Consider the following 23487-nt stretch of genomic DNA (forward strand, 5'->3'; position numbering starts at 1 on the left):
GTAAATGGGCAAAACTCTTCTAAAACCAGCCAACTAGCTTAGACTGGTTTAATTATTTTTGCCAACATTATGTAATTAACATTATAGAATAAAATGAAAGCATAATTCTCAAAAATCTTCTATAATAAATGATTTTAACTTCAGCACGGTTGAGTGATGAGTATGCATAAGCTCTCTAGCGCCTCCTCTCCATATTCCTCCACACTTTTTGGATTTTCCTTTCCTCCTCCATTCATCCGCACCGCGCACCTCGTCCACAGGCATAATGGTGCTCGATTTAGACCTGTTTCGCACCGACAAAGGCGGCGATCCTGAAATTATCCGGGAAACTCAGAGGAAACGGTTCAAAGATGTGTCTCTGGTGGATAAACTGGTCCAGGCGGACACAGAATGGAGAAAATGTGAGTGAAGGCTAACGCTAAAGCTAATGTAACACATGGCAGCCTGTGAATGAGAACAGATTGTGACACCTTTAACCGATTAATTATTTAAGATCATGACTATATCATGGGAAATACACACTTACGGTGTCATGTCACGTAGTAACTAATATAAAATGTGTCGAAATGAGCAGAAACCGCATTACCGGTGTTCTGGAATAGCATGTAGCATTGATGCTAATGGATAAACCAGCTGCCATACTATGCTTAATCTTACTCATTTCAGTTCATAAAATTAGTATGTGTTTATTGAGCGTAATATATGTTTATAGCATGGTATTTGGATGTTGTGAGGTATAAGTATGTATTGATTAAATCTGTCGCAGCAGCATCATCCGGCTGGATCTGATGCAATCTCTGTCAGAGGAGGAGCTGCTGACTGTCAGCACTGTTCTCATGTTAGTGCTTTACCATGTTAATTACTATGACAAGATGACCGATTGGAAATTGAATGTTTGATTACTTTATACCTATCTAAAAAAAAATTTATAATAAAAAAATCAAAGAATTAAGACATTTCAACGTAGTATTGTCACATATGTTACATGATAACAAAGGAACCAGGGATGCCTTAAGGGGACACTTCGCCAAAAAATAAAAATACTTGCCTGACAAGACATTCAAGATAATTTTTTTCCTTTTGTTTTTCCTTGATTATTTAACTGGCTCTTTAATAAATTAACAAATAACTAATAGTAATTATATTTATATATATATATATATATATATATATATATATATATATATAAGCATGTAAAGGCAAATCCTCTCTGTCTGGCGTTGTAAACAAACAGCATCAGCTCATGTCATTACAGACTATTATGAACACAGTCATATTTTCTAAGTCTGTGAATTAAATTAATAATGTTCGCCAGGAGTCATGGATATTAATTGCATTTTGCCTTTAGATTCTGAAAGTGTTTGCTCTTGTCTTGCAGTTTAATATTACAATGAAAAAAAGCAAATACACACGCAAATATATATATATATATATATATATATATATATATATATATATATATATAATACACACACATACATATATATGTATGTATGTGTGTGTGTACATAAATGAATAAAATTTTGTATATATGGATATTTAATTTGTTTATCAACATAAAAGATGTTTCAGTTTTCAGAACTGATTGGTGTAGTATTCCCCAGTATATTGATGGGGACTCTATACTGCTCGGTGAGCACCGTCTTTCAGATGAGATGTTAAACTTGACTCTCTATGGTCATTAAAAATTCCAGTTTTCAAAAGAATAAAAATCTTAAAATGTACACAACTTATAAAAAAAGCATCCCATAACATAAATAAGTTGTCAATTAATAAGAATATGTCAATAACTTAATTTTGACAAAAATATCAGATAGAACCTTATAAATCTAAGGTGACTATATGTATGTATGTATGTATGTATGTATGTATGTATGTATGTATGTATGTAATGACAAACCTGTTGCAGCTTGTGGCATAATTTCACATTTTCTCTCTGAATCATCAAAACACAATTTGACAGATCTGACATCTCTCCTGGTGTTATCAAAACATTACAATTACTCTTGCCAGACCACTTGTCAGTAAATCAGTGACACTGACGAAATATTTTTTGCCTCCAGGTCGTTTCACAGCAGATAACCTTAACAAGGCCAAGAATCTCTGCAGCAAATCCATCGGTGAAAAGATGAAGGCATGTAAAGCAGCTGTAATATTTTTTTGATATTTTGTCATTAAGTTTTAATAATGACTGCTATTAAGATGTTTATTTTCCTGTGATTTTGCAGAAGAAAGAGCCAGTAGGGGATGATGACACTCTTCCAGAAGAGGCTCAGAATCTGGAAGCCCTCACTGCAGAAACGTTATCGGTATGATATATAGAAGAATAATTCATTTAAATTCAAACTAAATATTGCAACAACAACAACAACCAAAATCTGCCAAATTACATGCAATTTTTGGTTTCTTTAGGTTTTTCCCGCTCTATTGAAGTTTTGTTTAAGATTATTTTTCCTTACATTTTCAGCTCAAATACCCCAGAAATACTATTTTATAATTCTGGAAGGATTATAAAACACTTAGGCTTTGATCCTAATTGTGCCATTTTGGTGACTGTCGCTTTAAATTGAAATGAGATTGTGTTTTTTTCAAAAGAGGACGGAGCCCCAAGTCTAGGGGAAAACAACATGGGCATAATAAACTGAATAACTAATGTGTTGGGATGTCGGATTTCCCAAACAAAACAAAAACTTAATGCAAAAGATCCCCTTCGGTCGACAACCAAACTTGGACACTCAGTTGAGAGTAATTGAATAGATTTATTTTAGAAAAAAAAGTAGCAAATTTAAATGAGCTCCTCTTTAGGGTGGCCACAGGCCAAACTAACAAACAAAATAATCTATGAACTAAATTACCTATACCTATATTACCTATATTTTTAAAGAAAGGTACAGGAAGCTTACCTTTCTCCCTAAACAAAAACATATTCAAAAGTAATCAAATAAATAGGCAGGCCACCTCTACACGCTTAAACTCAAAAGAAGTCGAACGTATGAACAATGGTACAAAATCAGGGCTCGAAATTGGGACCATTTTGGTCGCATATGCGCCTGAAATTTAATCTATGTGACCTTAAAATATATTTGGGAGCATTTGTGCGACTGCAAATAATGGGTGTAGTGCGACCTGTTTTGATTTTTCTTTTTTAAATGTGCTGAATCGCTCTTCCCTGCCGCTGTATTGGTTCATATTGCTCATAAACTGCGGCTTAAAACAGAGCAGGCATCGCAATAGTCCTACTCATATATTGGGTCGGCTGACTCGCCTGCTTTTCCAATAACACAGAAAATTGTAAATCAGCTCATAACGAGACTAAGCATTTAAAATGACACAAAGTAAAAAACAAAACTTTTAAAGAGTGGTACAAGTGAGACTTTTCTTTATTTCTTTTGTCTATTTTTTTTCTTGAGATGTATATTATATTTCTATTTAGTTACTGATGACCTATTTGCAGTTTTCAGCATCAAATTGAATGATTTATTATAATCTTTCGTTTGTTTTGTCGCAGAAATATTATTTATTAAACTGCCATGTATATAAAAACAATAGCACAAAATAATTATTTCTTACTGCTTACTGCAATTTTTATTTGATGCACACCATTTTTTTCATAAAGTAACTGACATTTTATAGCAGATAACTTACATTCAAGCACATTCAAAGCAGCATGATAATGAGAAATGTAATTCATTGTTACTATTATTGTCATTGTCATCATCATTTATATCCTATAATTATTAGACATGCGTTTTGGAATTATTGCACAGATATCAAGTCATCTCAGCATTAGTTAGATAGTCGTATCTGGTTTTGTAAGTCCTATTGATCTTGTTTTAAAATACAATATATCTCCTAAAATACAATTTGCAGTGGTGCTCATTTATTTTTGGTTGGTGCTCCTAAATTTTTTCTGGTGCTCCTTAATTTTTTTGGTGCTCCTAAATATTTGAATTTGGGAGCACCGGTGCTACCAAGTAAAAAAGTTAATTTTGAGCCCTGAAAATTGAATGTTGGTCTTCGGCCGGAGGGGTAAGGGGAATCCAGGAGCTCCACTGCCAGCAACAATCACAGCACAAATGAGCTCCCGAACTCTGCTGGAAGCTCCTCTTTATACAGGCCTCCGAGACAAGGAGCAAATCAGAGCATGAATCACGCTGAAATGGGAGCCTATGGGATTACAGAAAAAAAGCAAGAAGCTGGGACAAAGAAAAAGACATGCAATACGCAATAAAAAATAAATAATAAACTTTAGTCATTACAGCGGAGCTACAAATGCCTGTGTGTCAGCATAGTGGCAGGATCAAAAACAAGACTAACGTCCTATGCTAATGAGGGAGAGATGGTCACTAATGGGTGGGGCTTTTCCCCTCTGATGACATATACAAAGGGAGAATGTCAATCAAAGGGTTTAAGCAAAGGGTTTCAGACTTAAAAGCTGGCTGTGTTCACACACTATGGTCTCACAACTGTTCTTAAAGCTTTTAGAAAAGTGATTTTTGCGTAATAGGTCGCCCTTTAAAGAATTTTCATTAAAATAAGTGCAGTTTTTTCAGTTTATGAGAGAGTCATGAAATTAAAATGTTTAACAAGTTTCACAAAAATATTATGCAGCACAATTGTTTTAGCATTAATCAGCATTTTTGTGTGATTTGTAAAGAAAAAATGATAATAGTTTGCAGTAAAACTGTTAATTGTGTATATTTGACCTCAAGAAATGCAGCTTTGGTGATCATAAAAGACCTTTTCTAAAAGCAAAAAAATGATCTGTCATGTTAAGATATAATATAAAACCCAATAAACAATTATCCTTTCTCTCTTTCCTGTCCCCGGCAGCCGCTTACTGTGACTCAGATAAAGAAAGTGCGGGTTCTGGTGGATGAGGCTGTGCAGAAGACAGACAGTGACCGGCTGAAGCTGGAGGCAGAGCGCTTTGAGTATCTGCGAGAGATCGGCAACCTCCTACATCCCTCTGTGCCCATCAGCAACGATGAGGTGAGTTTCAGCCACAGTCGCAATTTTCACAAATACAGCGGAGTCCTGCAAATCAGCAACTATTTTAATTATTTAGCCTGACAGGTTTACTGTTCCAAAATATTACAAATGTTTCTTTAAAGAGAGACAATATACAGGAGACAAATATACATGAAATACTTTAAGACAATAAATAATACAGTACTAAAAACATCAAAGTAGTACATTCTTGGTATGCAGCAACTTTTTTATTTTGCCTTTTTTGGCAAAAATAATAACACTTCTCCTAAATTTTGCCTTTTTTGGCAAAAATAATAACACTTCTCCTAAATTATTGCCTGTTTTGTCTTTAAATATAACTTTTATATATATTTACTATATTTTGGCTTTAAATATTTCAAGAATCTTGACTGAACTGTTAATCTCAATCTATTATGCTGTAACTTGCCTTGAATACTCTTTTTCACAAAATTTACTACTTATAAACACATCTTATACTTGTTTAAAGTACAGTAGCAGGTATGCATTATTACCTCTTACTATTACTATTATTATTATTGTTGTTGTTGTTAATACATATCTCCATTAAACAGCGTCCCTGTTCAGTGCTGAACAAACAAAATAGTGCAAAAGTGATTCAAAGCACACATGCAAGCTGCTTCGACATTGCATGCATGGTTACAAAATTCCTGTACACAATGCAGCTTTAACAAAAGGACAAATTGACATTGTTACTTTCAGTTTACGGATTTAAAAATGTAGATTTTTAAGTTCTTCATATAAAGCAGCAGGTTTCCAATCTTCTATTTCCTGCATTTCCTTTTTAGTCAACAGCTCAGAAAGATATATTTTGGTCCAGTCCAGTACATGCTGGTCATACAGGTATGGCACTGGGTTATGGAACCAACCCTACAAAAGGAGACTACGGTAAAATGGTGTTTACTTTCCCAGGATGCTGATAATAAAGTGGAGCGCACCTGGGGTGACTGCACGGTGCAGAAGAAGTACTCTCATGTGGACCTGGTCGTCATGGTTGATGGATATGAGGGGGAAAAAGGAGCCATTGTTGCTGGAAGCAGAGGATACTTTCTCAAGGTTTGATGCCCATTAACTAGAAATTACTTCTTTTTTGTATTGTCAAACTGTGCTTTTGAATTTAATTATACAAAGTGTGCCTTTTTTGAGTAAATTAAATCTAAATATCTGTACTCTAAACATGTGGACACCATTTGGCCTTGTATATTATTTACAACCTTATAATGTTCTTTCAAAAAAAAAAAATAACACTACACATTATTTTTTATTGTTGTTGCTCATGTGTTTTATTTCAGGGGCCTTTAGTGTTCTTGGAGCAAGCTTTGATTAACTATGCGCTGCGGATCCTGTACAGCAAGAACTACAACCTCCTGTACACACCCTTCTTCATGAGGAAAGAAGTCATGCAGGAGGTCGCTCAGCTCAGCCAGTTTGACGAGGAGCTCTACAAGGTGTGTCACCTGTCTCTCTTATTAATCAGACACCATCACCGAGGTAGAATAAATGAATTCAAATAATAAAAAAAAACATTATATAAATATTTTATTTCATTAATGTTGTTATCTGTTCAGATTAGTTATGTTTCTTTGTATTAAACATTTGTTTTAATTTTAATCCTTAGTCTTACATTTTTAAAATGCATTTGAAGGAACAATAATTGAACGTGGGTTAAAAATGTATTAGTAAATAGCCATGTACCCTCAAATGTTCCTCAAAGCAGCACTTTTCTGTTAATAGGTTGAATTACAACCTCCACTTTCCAACATAAATCTAGTCTTTTTTTAGATCCACCTTTTTCTGAACACGTTTACTGTGTATTTTTATGTATTAATATGATAATAATCTCCACTCCAAAAATCACTTCCATTTCTTTCACGTTTTTTCTGAAGATGCTTTAAAATGTAATTCATTTTTTTTCCTTCTAATCCAAAGTAAAAACATCCAAATATTTCTGGTAAATGATTAAATAATTTCAGCATTTACAGGTTATTCGCGGTCTGCTCATTTGTTAATACTTTTCCAGTATAAGGAACAGTTCATTAATAATCACCTCGTTGTCTTTGTTTTTGCAATTTACTATAACTACATTCATAAAGAAATTGCTCCCAATATTTACAAATGGTCCAAAGGAAAAAAGGTGGATAATGCCACCCTACTGCTGAGAACACCTGGCATGAAATCAGACTCCATTCTTCCATACAGAATCTCTCCTTAAATTTCCCAAGTTTCATGTTGGTGCATTTCTTCAGTTTATTACACTAATACAATATTTTTTATAAGGTTCAGGTCAGGACACTGGGATGGCCATTTCTAGACCTTATTTTGTGCTCAGTGACCCATTTTGGAGATGTTTATTAAGGATGGTCTTAAACGAAGATCCAGCCACAGTTTGTTATATAATATTTTGCAGAAACATTTTTCAGAACATGATGTTCTGAAGCATTGTCATAAAAATAGGCCAGTGGTTTTAAAGGTCCAACAGAATATTAAACCTTTGGACATGGTGTACATTTCGCCCTTGTGTATCCCATTAAAGCACAGATGTCAAAACCAGTTCCTGGAGGCCCGAGATCTGCACAGTTTAGTTCCAGCCCTAATTAAACACACCTGATCAAAATAATTGAGTTCTTGAAGGAGGGTTGGAACTAAACTGTGCCGGGCTGCAGCCCTCCAGGAACTGGCCTTGACACATGTGCATTTGTGCCATTGTTGTGCCAAAAAGTTTGTTTCTCACTTACATAGAAAATATTCAAAAATGCAAAAGTGTCTGGAAAGCAAATGTTCTGGATTTGATGGATGAGAGCATTTTTTCCCACTTTAAATCCTCCCAAACTACTCATTGTCCAGCTGTGTTTCTTGGAAGAGTCTTTGAACACAACATCTTCCATGCACATTTATAACCCTTATACTGTATGAACCCACAGACAATGACAGTATTTCCTATAATGTATTTCTTCAGGTGATCGGGAAAGGAAGTGAGAAGTCTGATGATAACACAGTGGACGAGAAGTACTTGATTGCCACATCAGAGCAGCCAATCGCAGCCTTCCTGAGAGATGAGTGGCTGAAGCCAGAAGAACTTCCTATCCGCTACGCTGGCCTCTCCACCTGCTTCAGACAGGAAGTGGGCTCTCATGGCAGAGACACGCGCGGGATCTTCAGGGTCCATCAGTTTGAGAAGGTCTGAACTAGTTTATCGTGGAAACACCAAGTGATGACAATTAAAGTCTGGGTAAAGAAAATTCTGAGAATTGTTTCTATAATCATATATGTTATAAATGCATTACTGAAACACATAGCAAAGACTCTAAAGTATGTAGTACTGAATTTTGGAGTTTTCAGCAATTCTTTGTTCAGTATTTTTTTGCGCGGCACAATATACAAACTAGGGATGCTCATTTAGATTAATTTTGCAAATCGACAGCCGCCGCTCATTAACCAGGGTGTCTGCGGAGTCTTAAAGTATTGAAGGTTGATAAATCAATTCTGAAAAAATGTAGGCCCTTAAAAGGTATTAAAGTCCTAATCACGTTTTTTACGAGGTCCTCTATTTTGTTGAAGCATTGTCCAAAGAGTTTGACTCCAAAAAAAGCATAAATATATTTATTTTATGTAGTTTATGTACTCCCGAGAGAAAGACGAGTTTAAACAGTGGCTGAAACCAGTCGCAGAAAACAACCCTTGTCTTTAAATATTTAATATTAATTATATTTAATAATTAATAAGTCTTAAAAAAATTGAAATTACCTTTAGGATTCCCGCATATACCCTGCTAAATTAAATAGTATGTTACATGTTTTACAATATGCTCGCTGTATTAAATTTTAACATACTTTGTTTTACTTATTTTTTACCATGTACATGTAGGCATTAGGTCATATAAATTAGCTTGAAGGTCTTGGAAAAAGTCATTGAATTTTGTAGTGGAAAAATGTGTATGAACCCTGTTAATGACACATTTTTCTGTTGTGTGACAAACTCAGACAAACATTTTAATATCACTATACCCAGACTTTAAATATTGAATTAAGTTGATTTTCATTACAGAAAGACCCTAGCACAAAGTCAAAATGACTGTTATGAATCCCACAACCTCTCTTTCCAGATTGAGCAGTTTGTGTACGCCTCTCCTCATGATGGCAAATCCTGGGAGATGTTTGATGAAATGATTGGAACCGCTGAATCCTTTTATCAAACATTAGGAATTCCTTATCGAATTGTCAACATCGTGTCAGGTTTGTTCACATTCTCCTTTTTCCCTGATTTAGAGCACCAATGCAACTAAAAATGGACTTTTTATTGGAAAACATTGAACATTTTTCTGACCGCTCCATAAAAAACGTAAAAAATTATTGTTTTCTTTTACATCACAGGTGCTTTGAACCACGCAGCTAGTAAAAAGCTGGATTTAGAGGCTTGGTTTCCTGGTTCCCAGGCTTTTAGAGAGCTTGTGTCATGCTCAAACTGTACAGACTATCAGGCTCGTCGCTTGCGGATTCGATACGGGCAGACTAAGAAAATGATGGACAAGGTACTACTCTTCTGAGCAAGGAAGTTCTGGATATTATATGTTTACAGTTTCAGGTTGGTTTAACTATTGTGTGCTTTTATTACAGGCTGAGTTTGTGCACATGCTCAATGCCACCATGTGTGCGACCACTCGTGTCATCTGTGCCATCCTGGAGAACTTCCAAACAGAGGAAGGCATCATTGTTCCAGAACCCCTCAAGGCATTCATGCCTCCAGGTGAGTGTTATTATTAAGCTTGATTTGTTTAGCTAAAGTTTGATACTTAATAGATTTTCTTTAGATGACTTCTAATGCTGATTCTTCTGAATGACGTTAAGAACTGATTCAGGTCATTAGTTTGGGAATCTGACATCAGTTGTTGCGCTCAGTCTTTGATACACTACACAGAACTGAGTCTGTTCTTTAAGAGTTTGACCACATTGGTTGAACTTTGATTTTGAATTAGCAATAGGTTCAAGCCAAACACAAGGAAATTGTTAATGCCCAATATTTTTTGCCTCACATTTTTTTTCTTGAGTTTATGATGTTTAAAAGATTAGTCAATTATGGAATTGTGCTATACTGGTCATGCTATAGACGGTGACTCAGTGGTTAACATTGTCGCCTCAGAGTAAGAAGGTCGCTGGTTGTAGTCCCGCAAGGGTCAGTTGGCATTTCTGTGTGGTGTTTGCATGTTCTCATCGTGTTCGCGTGGGTTTCCTCCAGGTGCTCTGGTGTCCCCTACAAAGACATGCAGTATAGATGAATTGAATAAACTAAATTGGCCATAGCATGGCTCCAGCGCACCCTGTGTGTGGTTGCATAGCCCTCGCCATGGCCATCACAGACGTGCACCTCTCAAAAAATGTAACTACACGTCGCATAGCGCTGACGAGTGTGGGCAGGATTAAGAGCCATGCGAGCCGATGGAGCGAGTGTTTACAAGTGTCAAGTCCCTTGAAGGAGCTCCAGATGGAAACTATTGTTTTGTGTTCACTTTATGATTAAAGTTGTTGCATGTCTGCTGGTTCCCTCCTCAAAATTAGCGAGTTTGAGCCGAAAGGTAGCAATGGTAAAATAAAACAAGAAGAAACTCGATACAGAGGACAATAAAACCTACTGCCGACTAGCGTTTCGGAAGTGTTATTGCAGAGCAACACAAACAGCATGCAGAAGTATAAATGCATGGCAGAGCGCAAGGCATGCGCCGTGGGTCACGCAGATTACTCTGTTCAGAGGTATAAACCAGGCTTAAGTTGGTGTTTTAATCCGCTGTGGTGACCCCTGATAAATAGGGACTAAGCTGAAAGAAAATGCATGAAGAATGAATGAATGAATGGCCATTTTATATGTTACTGACCCATTAAAGGTACAAGATTGTAAGTTTTTTTTTATTCAGGGTGTCCACTGAGTCTTAATATATTTTAAATTTCAAGGTTTAAATTCATTTAGTTCTTAAATACCTAAATAATTTTAAACTGGTCTAAGCTACCTTAATCTGGCCAACATTCGTCCAGTCACGAACAATCCAAATCCTCCATGTACCAATATGGTTGAATTAACTCTCTTACAAAAACATTCGTTTAAAAGTTGTTAAGAATGTGTATGTATACAACTATGGTTTGCTTGTTTTGACACATTATTTAAAATATGTGGCTAAGAAGTAAGTTTTGAATTGTTTTGATGGGGCATGTAAAAGTCTTTGTCCAAGGTTTTATTTTAGAAAGAATTCATTTGAATAAATAGTGTTTAAAGCAGACCTGTAGCCAGCATGCTGAAAGGGGTGGTTCTTTTTTCTTAAAAACTGGACCTTTTTGCAGTTATTCGCCTAATTTTATGTTTAATTTTGGATTTGAACAAGTTGCATTTTAGGTGACATTTTAAGCAATATTTTTTGCTGGATTAGCTTGTTTTATGGTCATCATAGCCACACTTTTTCATGTACCAAAAACATTTCCGAATTTCCGAAAGATTTACATCAATTATCATTTACATCATATGCATCAGTTACATCATGTAACTTCAGAACACAAAAAGGAATCTGTTAAAGTTTTAAATAAAAAAAACTGTAGCCTATAGTCTTTTAAATATCACTCATTTAAATGGAAATCTTGCCCGCACGTTCGACTTTCCGTAGTCACGTTGAGGCGACAGCCAATACAATATTTTGCTTGGTGTTAAAGCCTTTTTTTGATAGGTAATTTTCACATTAGGGTATATGCACAAAGGCTTTTAATTTTAGTCAGCCAGCCCCAGGGCTTCCGGTTAAGATCTGAACATTTTGAAAAAAAACAGTGAGCTGAGGTATATCAAGTGGGTGTCAGACCAGACAAGAAGCACTGCATTAAATTAAACTTTTCCACACCACGTCTTTAAAATATAGAAATTAATTTTACTCCAGTATTTTCAATGGATTTTCTGTGCTAGCCTGCTGCTAATGCTAAAGGTTTTTTTGTTAACAACCAATTGGATGCTTACATCTATTTAACTGATTATATTTGAATTACATTACAGCATCGATGCTGTAAAAGCAACCTTATGAAATTAATAATAGTCACGAAGCTTTCACTGGAAGTTCATCATTGGCTGAAAAACACTAGCTGTGCATATAGTCCATTTATTATTGCATCATAGTCAAAATAGGACAAATGAGCTCATGTATGAAACAAATTCTGGACCTTTGTCAGTGAGGGGTGGGTCTTTTGAATCTCCCGAACCCCCCTGGCTAGTGTTTTAAGCCCTGCAAAAGTCATAACTCATAATGGTCCTAAAAGACCTTTAATAAATCTTAAATTTGACTTTGAAATCCTGTTACTTTAACTGCAATGATTAAACTTTTTTATATTTCACTAAAATTCAGTTAAACTTTGGGAATTGGACTAGACCTTTTAGATAGATGGTGTTGTTTTTCCCCAATAGCAAGAAGCCACCAGCTGTAAATTTTCTCTTTATTTTATTTCACTTAGGTTTAACAGAAATAATCAAGTTTGTGAAGCCAGCCCCCATTGACCAGGAAACAACAAAGAAGCAGAAGAAACAGCAGGAAGGAGGAAAGAAGAAGAAACATCAGGGCGGCGATGCTGATCTAGAGAACAAAGTGGAGAACATGTCTGTCAATGACTCTTAGACACGCCCTCCATAGTCTCATCCAATCATATTGGTTCACAGGTTCTTCATTTCGTGTAACCCGATCACAATTGCTGTCCCCTGGAGCTCTCACTTTTTCATCCAGGACAGTCCTACTGGAACTAAAGGTGATGCTGTCATGCTTATAATCTTATCTCACATCAACCAATCATTTTCATGCCAAGGGGTCTTTAGAAATATTCAATTAAATGCATGGTGACAAGACATTTAGCCATTAGACGGAAATGCTTTTACAGCACTTTAATTTCCTGAAGGCACTGCATTTCAAACCTGCCAATGAATTAAAGGGAACATAACAGTCAGTACTGGGATTAGAGGTGAGAGTTTTCGGACATTCTGGAAATTGGTTATGATAACAGACAGACTTCTTTCAATATCCTGTCTTATAATTAACATTTGTGCTATATTTAAAGTAGAGGTAATCATTGATTACTGTGCACCTAACATTCACATCGTCACAACAGTTAAAGCCAGCAGAATGCAGCTTTCCATCACGTCCATCACGTCTTTCCTTCATAGAAATATTTCTTCTCGTGATTTGTCTGTAAAAGAGGGAATGTTATTATATGTACAGTACTAACTAAAGATGCCTTGTGTGAGGAGGAGGAGGAGGACGGCATTTGAGAATAAATCAATACCTGAAGGAGTACATTGGTCGGGTGTTTGAATTGCTTTGTGTCATTTAATAATATCGTAAGATGTTGTGTTAAATACCACGCTGGAATATAGTAAAAGATGCATATATATCCAAAAAACTATACACTTAGTTAATCTTTTGAGAGTACAAGAAGCCAACATTAATATTATCTGTGATGCATGTACATTCAATTCATCTTTATGTCTATCCGCTTGTTAAATGTGACGTCACACGAAGCGGGTTTCGGGTCCAAGTGCTCTATTCAACTGAATGGGGAGACCCATGAAATGGTAATAATAAACGTTTACAAAGTGATTTAATACTTCTGAAAATCACGATCGCTATATATATGTCCATGCCTAATATCCAATGGTCAGAAAGTGATTCATTTTTTTTTTATAAATTGTTAAAATGTTGGTATTTGATATGCAGCAAACCCAGAGATTGTTGTGTACACTATGACTTTCTATAAAATTAACTTCAATGTGTGATATGAATTAAAAGTGATTATAAACGAATGATTTCTCAACTCAAATGAGTGGCGGCTTGGACCAGGAAACACTATTACATACGTCACCAACACGTCACCACTTAACAAGCGGATAGAGCTTTTATAGTGTGGATTGTGTCAAAGCAGCTTAACAAAGAAGTTATAGTATATTAAAACTCTCAGTTCAGTTTTCAGAGTTGAAGTTCAGTTTAGTTTCAGCTTAACAGCTGAAATTCCAAACACTGAAGAGCAAATCCATCAATGCGCAGCTCCACATTTCCCGAACCATGCAAGCCATTGGCGACAGTTGCGAGGAACAAAACTTCACCAATTGACGAAAGTGAAGGAAAAAAAACTTGAGAGAAACCAGGCTCAGTTGGGCACAACCATTTCTCCTATGGCCAAACTTCTTGTGTAGAGCTGTAGTCTAGGTGTCAGAGGCTGAAGAACGCTGGACATTCATCGTGGAGAAGCAGCAGGTGTGAGTATGTCACCGGTGGGTGTTTATGCTGGCCCACGAGATCAATGCGCAGACTTGTCTTTCCTTGTGGTGACTTTCAGGAATCAGACTCTTACTCTCCACTCCCCTATGGCCACCACAGCATCAGCTCAGGATACGGCCTGGTCCAGGATTATGGAAACCTCAGGAATAATAAAAGCAGACTAACATAAGCGCAGATGCCGTTCAAATTATAATATCCTCAGGGTCGGATAAACCGTTTCTGCTTTGGAATTTGGGTGGAATTTAGTTATCTAGTTTCCCCCCCTCAGGTGTGCAGAAGTGTAATTAAATTAAGACAGGTATTTGGTCCTGTCTGGAAGTGAAATAGTTTTACAAGATTACCCATGCTTGGTGGAGTTTACAGACTGGTTTGCCTTGGAAAGGTTGAATCTTTCAAGTGAATCGAATCTTTAAGTGGCATTTGTCGCAGCTACGCCGTTAGGTCAGATACATCTTTTATTGCATTTCCAATACTTGCTACAATTTTTTTAAAATACAAAAGTTGTTGTGATAAAGAAAGGAAAACAAAACTTAATATGGAATATAATCCAAATCCCACAGGAGATATGATACACAACAAAGCATATAATGTATTTTTACTCCGGTTGCCCTAAATAATGCAGCCTAAAGTCCTTTAGAGGATGTGGATTTCAAAAGCATTTGTGTTTTGTGTGTATGCTTATGCAAAGAGATGTGTATTTAATCTAGTTTAAAACTGACAGTTTTTCTCTGCCTCCCGAACTTTGCTAGGAAGGCTATTCAAAGTTTAGGTGCAAGACATAAGAGAGAGACTGCCTACAGTTGATTTTGATATTAATACTTATTATTGAAAGATTTTCACCTTAGCTGTGATCTTTCGGGCAAATCTACACTGCAAATTTTAGATAGTAGATTTAACTACCTTAGAGTTAAAATTAACAATCCCTCTGTTTATATGGGAACCACTATAAAAGTGTTAAAATAACACTTTTGAAAGTGTTGACATTATCAACACTCAGTGTTAATTAGCAAACACAGTGTAAAATATCTCTAAAATTTATGGCAAAATACCGGCAGCTGTGGTTGCCAGTAATCTGCTGTTTTCAACATTTTACATTCGTGAATTAAGTTTACAGAATTTTTTTGTTATAAATACATCCCACAGTCTGTATTTTTCAGCAAACACATTTAACCACTTAAATCCCAGAGCAAAATCCTCACTACAGAGGGTTGAACACTCAGACAGTGAAGTTAATAATGAATAATATTTTTAACATTTGCATCCTAATTGTTTGTTGAACCTGTATGAACAGCAGCAGACTGCCAGCAATATTGAACTAAACAGCTCTAATACAAATATATTTACATTTCTTTTTTATGAAATCACTTATAAAACACTTGAAGTTATATCTATAATAATTACGCACGCACAGTATAGTTTCTCATTAATCTTTCTTGTTATAACTGATGAGTTTTAGAAACACTGCTATAACGCCCAGAGAAACATTAAGATAGACGAGTAAAGGTGCAAGAGCTCAACTAAGCAGCCTCTGATGATGGTGAGGTCAAATGGAATATTTTTAATAGAAAAAAAATAAACCTGTTCATTATCAAATATTCCTAAAGAAATGAAGTCAAACTGTAATCAGTGAAGCTGCCAATGCTGTTATTTAATTGAGTTGTTTAATCCTCTGTTTTAATTCAGTTGGTTTGGTGAGAGGCTGTGTCTGTAGTTTTATTTTTTTCCTTCAATTTCACAAGATGTTTAACAGCATGTGTCTGAATTCACCAGGTGGATAAACCCTTATTCACCTGGGCCAGGTGAATGAGGGTGTATGGCGAGATTTCAGACACTCTAATTGGTTTCTCAAAAACAAGGGTTTTCTGCAAAGGTAGATAGGCTACATGTTACTCTGTAAGGAGGCAAATCAGCTTCTAACAGCGAGAGGGTTATTTTACCTTTATCTAACTCTAGAATTTTAACGCTTTACTCTGAATTACCACAACACTTGAAATTTACACCAATTAATTTGCTGTGACAAGGTGCAAGCTTATGTATAAAACACATTTTATATAGAATGGTAATTCAGAGTATTTGTTTTTGGCAAGCGCTTGATAAATTATGAATAGTGCTGGATAATTTTGGTCAATACTTCTATAAAATTAACAAAAAGAAATGTAACGTTATAATCATTTTGCTCAACCTCTAGAAAAAATGCTTGCTTCAGGTATTTCAGAAGTCATTTGTTTCAAAAGTTCACAGTTTATGTTGCAGTCAGTGTGGATAAGAGCATATCAGGGTGTATTTTAAAGTGGTTTTTTCTACTCAAAGAAATACGAATACTAAAGCATCTTACTGACTTTGTGTAAAAAAAAGAAGTGCTGAGTAAACAACGTAAATGAAACGTCTGCGTTAAGGACTACAAATCCCAGATATCTCTACTCCTCTATTGGCGTTTTATCCCAAAATTCTATTGGCTCGTTGTATTGTCGTAGGCCAATGGCGTTTTAGAATACTGCTCCCTACAAACCAACGCTTCTCAACAGTAAGATGTGAATCTGTCAAACATATTGCGTGTTTACGAAATTACTTGTATTCGATTCAATTAAAAAGTGACATATCCATCTTCGAACACAGCTCCATTAACGAGGCTGTAGCAAAAAGCAATGGGATCCGGAGAAAGCACGACAAGGAGAGTTTCTTTCGGCCTAGATGAGGATGACAGGGTGAGGATTCTGCGTGGAGTGAAGGTAATCCAACATCCCATATTTACTATTCACATGTATTATGATTAGTCATGCTGGTGATGTACGATAATGTTTATTATTGTGGGACTGAATATACCCTCGTGTTAGGTTAGCCCAATGCCCTTCAGCGAATGGGACACCTTTGGAAGAATAGGACACATGGTTTTTTCGTGTGTCAGTTCACAAAAACATCAACCCGAAGCTTTTTTTTTTCTCTTTCTGCAGACTTCATAAGATTAATTTATGGTTTATGACAGTCGTGTCCTCGGGGTCGGATAAACCGTTTCTGCTTCAGAATTTGAGTTGAAATGGAATTTAGTTATTAGTTTCCCCCCTCAGGTGTGCAGAAGTGTAATTGAATTAAGACCGGTATTTGGTCCTGTCTGGAAGTAAAATATTTTTACAAGATTAACGTTACCCACGCTAAGTGGAGTTTACAGACTGGTTTGCATTGGAGAGGTTGAATCTTTCAAGTGAATCGAATCTTCAAGTGGCAGTTGTCGCAGCTTCGCCATTAACGTTAGGTCAGATGAGGACAAGAGTTCAGATGCATAAGAAAAATACTAGATATACATTAAAATCTCTTTCTCTCTCTCTCTTTTTTTAAATAACCGGTTTAATAAAAACATACTTTAATTTAGTCAGCTCTTAGATGGTGGTGATGTCCCTTTCTCATATGAAAATCTATGCATCAGTTTTCTTTTCCTGTTCCTCCAAAGGGTTATGCCATTGTTTTTGCTGCAATATCTGACTGTGTTATACCTTTAGTCAAATCTGGCCCAAAGGTTTTTTAGATACTTTTATTTTTGACGACACACACCTTTTTGTTGACCAAACTCCTCTTAGTTCTATGTCAAACAAAGATATTTGCTTATTTATTAATAGTTATCGGATCTCTTTACTTGCTTGCATAGGTTTTTGGAATAATACTTTTGATGACATAGATTGGAAACAGTTTTGTCTTCTTCGTAAATCAATTATTTTTATCTAATAAAGCTGTTGAAGTCTCAATTAAAATCATTTATAATTGCTACTAGGCATGGGACGATAACCGTTTTCAAGGTTTACCGCTGTTTGGAAAAGTCTAAGTTTTAAAACCGTCAAAATATTTTTGTAATAGCGTTCCTAAGGTATGTGTTCGATTTTTTTATTTATTTATTTTTAAATAAATTTTTTTGTACAACAGTATTTCTAGCAAAAAAGATATCCAAAGATGCCGTTTTAAATGGTAAAGAAATTAGTGTTTTTGAAACAAATGAAGACAACAGAAGTCAATAATTCATTTGAATTATTTAGCCTGACATGTTTACTGCTCCAAATGTTTCAAAAAATTTTGTATATTGTTTTCAAAGGGAAAACATTTTTTTTTCGTTTTTTTACCCAGACATTAAAAAAAGAATATATTTTAGAGCAGTAATCGCAATACAGTGAAACCGTGATGTTTTTATTCAAGGTTATTATACCGTCAGAATCTTATACCGGCCCATGTCTAATTGCTACCTAATTAAAACTAAACTTGTGTAATTTAAAAACAATATTTCACCTTAATGCTCATTTTGTACTAAATATGGCGAAGCATTAAATTATTTATTTTGCGAGTGCACTTACTGTAAAGTGTTTTGGGTTGACTTTTCCAATTTCTTAAAGTATATTATCATTACTTATTTCCAAACTTTTGTATTTCCCCAAAAAATGTATTCTTTGGTTACACTCTGCACTTAAATCCTTCTCATTGTAAATTTATTATTATTTATTGTTTTTATTTAGCTAAATTTGACATCCATAAATGTACATTTTCCAAGAAACACCCTTACTTTTAATTTTTTTAGAAAGGACTTTGATTTATTTGTGAACTCCTAAAAAAACTCTAACAATTCAATTGCATGTAAAACTCTTTCTTGGTGTAAATCATTTAAACTTGTTTCATTTGCTGGAATTTTGTCTATGTAACCCTCTTTGTCTCTATGTTCATAGTGCAGAAACCTCTAAATGGCATCTGACAATTTCTTCTAAAGTTAGCATGTTTATCAGGCTCCTGTGTCTAGGTTCACTAATATTACTTTTATGGCAAAGAGCAAGTCATTTTTGTGGTCTTTAAAGTGAAATTGTCACGGTTGCAGGTTTGTGCGCTTCTCCGGAGTGTATGTTGATCACGTGGGTTTGTTTTGTTTTGGTTGTCCATGTGGATTTGTTAGGCTCACGTGTTATGACGTCATTCAGTTGGTCTGATTAGTTCGCCAGCTGAGGCTCATCATGGTGCCTATATCTGGGCGACGCTTTTGTGTGTCTGTGTCAGTTCGTTGTTATCACTCATGTTTGTGTGTCTGTGCTCAGGCCCTGCGGAGTAATCTGGATCTGGTTTTCCCCGTTCTGTTTCCTGCCCTGCGTCCTGCGTCCGTCTAGCCTGACACTATTTGTATTTGTCTTCACAATAAACTTGTACACTTGCTATTGGATCTTCTCTGACTCTCACTGAAACGTAACAGAACGAACTGACCTTTTATATGGATCCAGCGAGTGTTTCCCAGATCTCCGAGTTCGTCTCCCACAGCAACGCTCGGATCGACCGTCAGGATGAGGCTCTGGCCACCACGGCTCAGGCTATCCAGGCCCTGGTTGGCCAAGTTTCATTGCTCACATCCCAGGTCCAACAACTGGTTACTCGTGCTGCACAGGCTGATACTCCACCTGCCCCCGAGACTGCACCGACCCCGGAAGTGTCACCAGCGCCTGCGGTTCCTGGTCGCTCTGTTGAGCCGCGTCTTCCACCTCCGACCAGCTATTCTGGAGAGCCTCTCTTGTGCCGATCCTTCCTGTCTAAGTGTTCCCTTTACATCTCACTGCAGCCGTCATTATTTTCCTCTGAACAATCTAAGGTGGCATTTGTCATCACCCTCCTTTCGGGAAAGGCGGCTCAGTGGGGAACTACAGCTTGGGAACAAAAGCTACCATGCTGCTCTACGTTTGACCTGTTCTCAAAAGAACTTAAGAAGGTCTTTGATCGAGCCGCTTCCGGGAGAGAGGCCGCCCGAGTCCTCGCTGAACTCCGCCAGGGGAATCGGAGCGTAGCGGAGTACTCGATTGAGTTCCGAACACTAGCCGCTGAATGCGGCTGGAATGCGGAGGCCCAGTGGGACATGTTCCTGCACGGATTGTCTGATCGTCTGCAAGATGCGATCTATTCCTTAGATCTTCCGAAGACTCTGGACGAGCTGGTGGATTTGGCCATCCGTGTGGACACCAGACTGCTTCGGCGTGAGACTCGCCTGCAGCAGAGCAGATTTTCGGATCCCGTTCCTGACTTTCCGGCATTAACTGCGACACCGGAAGTGGTAAGCGCTGACCCGGAACCCATGCAGCTGGGGAGATCCCGCTTGTCCGTGCAAGAAAAGCGCCGACGGAGAACGGAGGGACTCTGCCTCTACTGCGGAGGGGCGGGTCATCGGGTGGCTTCCTGTCCCGTAAAAGACGACACCCATCAGTAGGTAAGGGGTTACTGATGGGTGAAATTAATTTGGAAAAATCCTCTACGGCTGCCACTTTATTGCCCGTTACTGTATCATGGGGTTCCGGAAGTCGTGACACCCATGCCCTCGTCGATTCCGGGGCGGAGGGAAATTTCATTGACTCCAGTTTCGCTTTCAGTTCTAAACTTCCGGTTATCGCACTGTCACAACCCATTGCAGTACGCGCCCTCATTGGGCTTTCCCTTCCCACCATCACTCACTCCACCAAACCCATAAAACTTATCACGTCTGGAAATCATGTTGAACACATTTCATTTTTTTTAACAGACTGTTCCAACTCACCGGTGGTTTTAGGACATCCATGGTTAATTCTTCATAAACCTCACATTAATTGGGGTCTTAATTCCATATTTTCGTGGAGTGAGAAATGTCATGAGTCTTGTCTTTCGTCTGCTCGTTCTGCTGTTTCTTGTTCTGTGTTTCAGGAGGAGCGCATGGACCTGTCAAACGTGCCCAGTGAGTACCTCGACCTGAAGAGAGTGTTCAGTAAGTCTCGAGCTGCTTCTCTGCCTCCTCATCGTCCCTATGACTGTGCAATAGATTTATTGCCAGGTACCTCTCCGCCTAAAGGCAAGTTATACTCTCTTTCCATTCCTGAGAGGGAGGCCATGGAGAAATATATTTCTGATTCTCTAGCGGCCAAGATCATACGACCCTCTTCTTCTCCGGCGGGGGCGGGGTTCTTTTTCGTGAAAAAGAAGGATGGGTCTCTTAGACCTTGTATAGACTATCGAGGGCGGAACAGCATCACGGTGAAGAATACGTATCCTTTGCCGCTGATGTCTTCAGCGTTCGAGCGTCTGCAAGGGGCTTCGTTTTTCACGAAATTAGATCTCCGTAACGCATATCATTTGGTTCGCATGAAGCAGGGTCATGAGTGGAAAACCGCGTTTTTGACCCCCAGGGGGCATTTTGAATATTGTGTTCTTCCGTTCGGGCTTTCTAATGCTCCTGCGGTTTTCCAAGCACTCGTAAATGACGTGTTGCGAGACATGATAGATCAGTTTATTTATGTCTACCTGGATGACATTCTGATTTTTTTCTCGTTCTCTCCAGGAACATGTGCAGCACGTCAGGCGAGTGCTTCAGCGGCTGCTAGAGAATGGGCTTTTTGTCAAGGCGGAGAAATGCGTGTTCCATGCACAGTCTGTTCCCTTTCTAGGACACATTGTGTCAGTCGAGGGGGTGCGCATGGATCCAGAGAAAGTTCAGGCTGTGGTGAATTGGCCAATCCCCGAGTCTCGTAAGGCCCTGCAGAGATTTCTGGGCTTCGCTAATTTTTACCGGCGTTTTATTCGCAATTTCAGCCAGCTCGCCGCCCCTCTGACGTCCTTAACCTCCGCCAAGACGCCTTTCAGGTGGTCGAGTGCAGCACAGGTTGCATTCACTAAACTAAAGAGCCGCTTCGTTTCAGCTCCTATTCTGGTGACACCTGATCCAGCCCGGCAGTTCGTGGTGGAGGTTGACGCGTCAGAGGTGGGCGTGGGCGCGATCCTGTCCCAGCGCGCAGCCTCGGATGACAGAATACATCCGTGCGCGTTTTTCTCTCACCGATTATCTCCCGCTGAACGAAATTACGACATTGGTAATAGGGAGTTGTTGGCTGTCAAACTCGCTTTGGAGGAGTGGCGTCATTGGTTGGAGGGTTCGGGGGTTCCCTTTATCGTTTGGACCGATCATAAGAACCTCGAATACATCAGGTCCGCCAAACGACTTAACTCCAGGCAGGCTCGGTGGGCATTATTTTTCGGACGTTTTGACTTTACCATCTCATATCGACCGGGTTCTAAAAACATCAAACCCGACGCGTTATCCCGTCTTTTTGATTCTTCCGAGCGCAATACGTCTCTTGAGCCCATCGTTCCCCAGAGGATTTGTATTTCTGCAGTAATATGGGAGATCCAGAGCAGGGTCCGCACAGCCCTGGATGGGGTAACGCCCCCGGTCGGATGCCCACCCAGTCGTTTGTTTGTGCCGGAGGAGATTCGGTCTGACGTCATTCGGTGGGGACATTCCTCCAAAGTGGCTTGTCATCCTGGGGTGAGTCGTACATTATTTTTGGTTAAACAGCGGTTTTGGTGGCCAGCTATGGCACGGGACATACGCGAGTTTGTTTTGGCCTGTTCTGTTTGTGCTGTTTCTAAGACTTCTAATCGCCCCCCTGCTGGACTCCTTCAGCCGCTGTCAGTGCCTTCGAGACCCTGGTCGCACATTTCGCTAGATTTCGTCACTGGTCTCCCGCCATCTGGTGGCAATACGGCTGTTTTGACCGTTGTGGACCGGTTCTCGAAGGCTACTCATTTCATTCCTCTGCCCAAATTACCCTCAGCCAGAGAGACAGCGGATGCTGTCATTAATCACGTCTTTCGCATTCATGGCCTCCCGACGGACGTGGTTTCTGACAGGGGACCCCAGTTTGTCTCTAAATTTTGGAGAGAATTCTGTCATTTATTGGGAGCGACTGTAAGCCTTTCTTCTGGTTTCCATCCTCAGAGTAATGGACAAACAGAGAGGGCCAATCAAGATCTCGAGCGTATGTTACGTTGTTTGGTTTCCCAAAATCCCGCCTCTTGGAGTCAGCAGCTCCCATGGGTGGAGTACGCACACAATTCATTACCAGTGTCGGCTACGGGCCTCTCTCCGTTTCAGTGTAGTTTAGGATACCAGCCACCAGCTTTTCCCAGTCTGGAATCCGAAATCGCGGTCTCCTCTGCCCACGCCTTTGTCCAGAGGTGCCGACGCACTTGGAGCAGAGCCAGACAGACCCTCCTCCAAGTGGGTGCGCGCACCAAGGCTAAAGCCGATCGCCACCGGTCGAAGCCTCCCGTTTACGTCGTTGGTCAAAAAGTGTGGCTTTCAACTAAGAATATTCCCTTGCGTTCCGTATGTAATAAACTTGCACCTAAATTTATTGGCCCATTCACTGTCATCAAGATCATTA

The 23487-nt window shown here is 38.4% G+C and overlaps 2 protein-coding genes and 1 long non-coding RNA gene across 6 annotated transcripts in view; 2 read left to right on the forward strand and 1 right to left on the reverse strand.

Moving 5' to 3' along the window:
- The first annotated feature begins 201 nt into the window (after nucleotides 1-201).
- On the forward strand, nucleotides 202-13310 carry sars1 (seryl-tRNA synthetase 1). 2 transcript variants are annotated; one of them, XR_012398312.1, is made up of 12 exons: nucleotides 202-401; nucleotides 2064-2134; nucleotides 2229-2309; nucleotides 4834-4992; nucleotides 5923-6066; nucleotides 6303-6458; nucleotides 7967-8188; nucleotides 9113-9242; nucleotides 9381-9538; nucleotides 9624-10393; nucleotides 10620-10775; nucleotides 11240-13310. XR_012398312.1 is itself a non-coding variant. In NM_001003882.2 (11 exon segments), coding segments are annotated over 11 exon segments (1548 nt in total). In that variant the 5' UTR covers nucleotides 218-265; the 3' UTR covers nucleotides 12644-13309.
- LOC141380527 (uncharacterized) overlaps nucleotides 13081-23487 on the reverse strand; it is a 31344-nt gene continuing 20937 nt past the window's right edge. The window contains exon 2 of the long non-coding RNA XR_012398657.1: nucleotides 13081-14432. This is a non-coding gene — a long non-coding RNA (uncharacterized lncRNA). The remainder of the gene's footprint in view (nucleotides 14433-23487) is intronic.
- chchd6a (coiled-coil-helix-coiled-coil-helix domain containing 6a) overlaps nucleotides 16756-23487 on the forward strand; it is a 135398-nt gene continuing 128666 nt past the window's right edge. For 2 of the 3 annotated variants that reach the window (XM_005162311.5, XM_005162312.4), the window contains exons 1-2: nucleotides 16756-16817; nucleotides 16910-17022. In XM_005162311.5, the coding sequence (XP_005162368.1) occupies nucleotides 16939-17022 (84 nt within the window). In that variant the 5' untranslated portion in view covers nucleotides 16756-16817; nucleotides 16910-16938. The other variant, NM_001005584.1, reaches the window with a different exon arrangement.

The sequence above is a fragment of the Danio rerio genome, chromosome 23 (assembly GCF_049306965.1).
Source record: "Danio rerio strain Tuebingen ecotype United States chromosome 23, GRCz12tu, whole genome shotgun sequence".
Taxonomy (NCBI): Eukaryota; Metazoa; Chordata; class Actinopteri; order Cypriniformes; family Danionidae; genus Danio; species Danio rerio.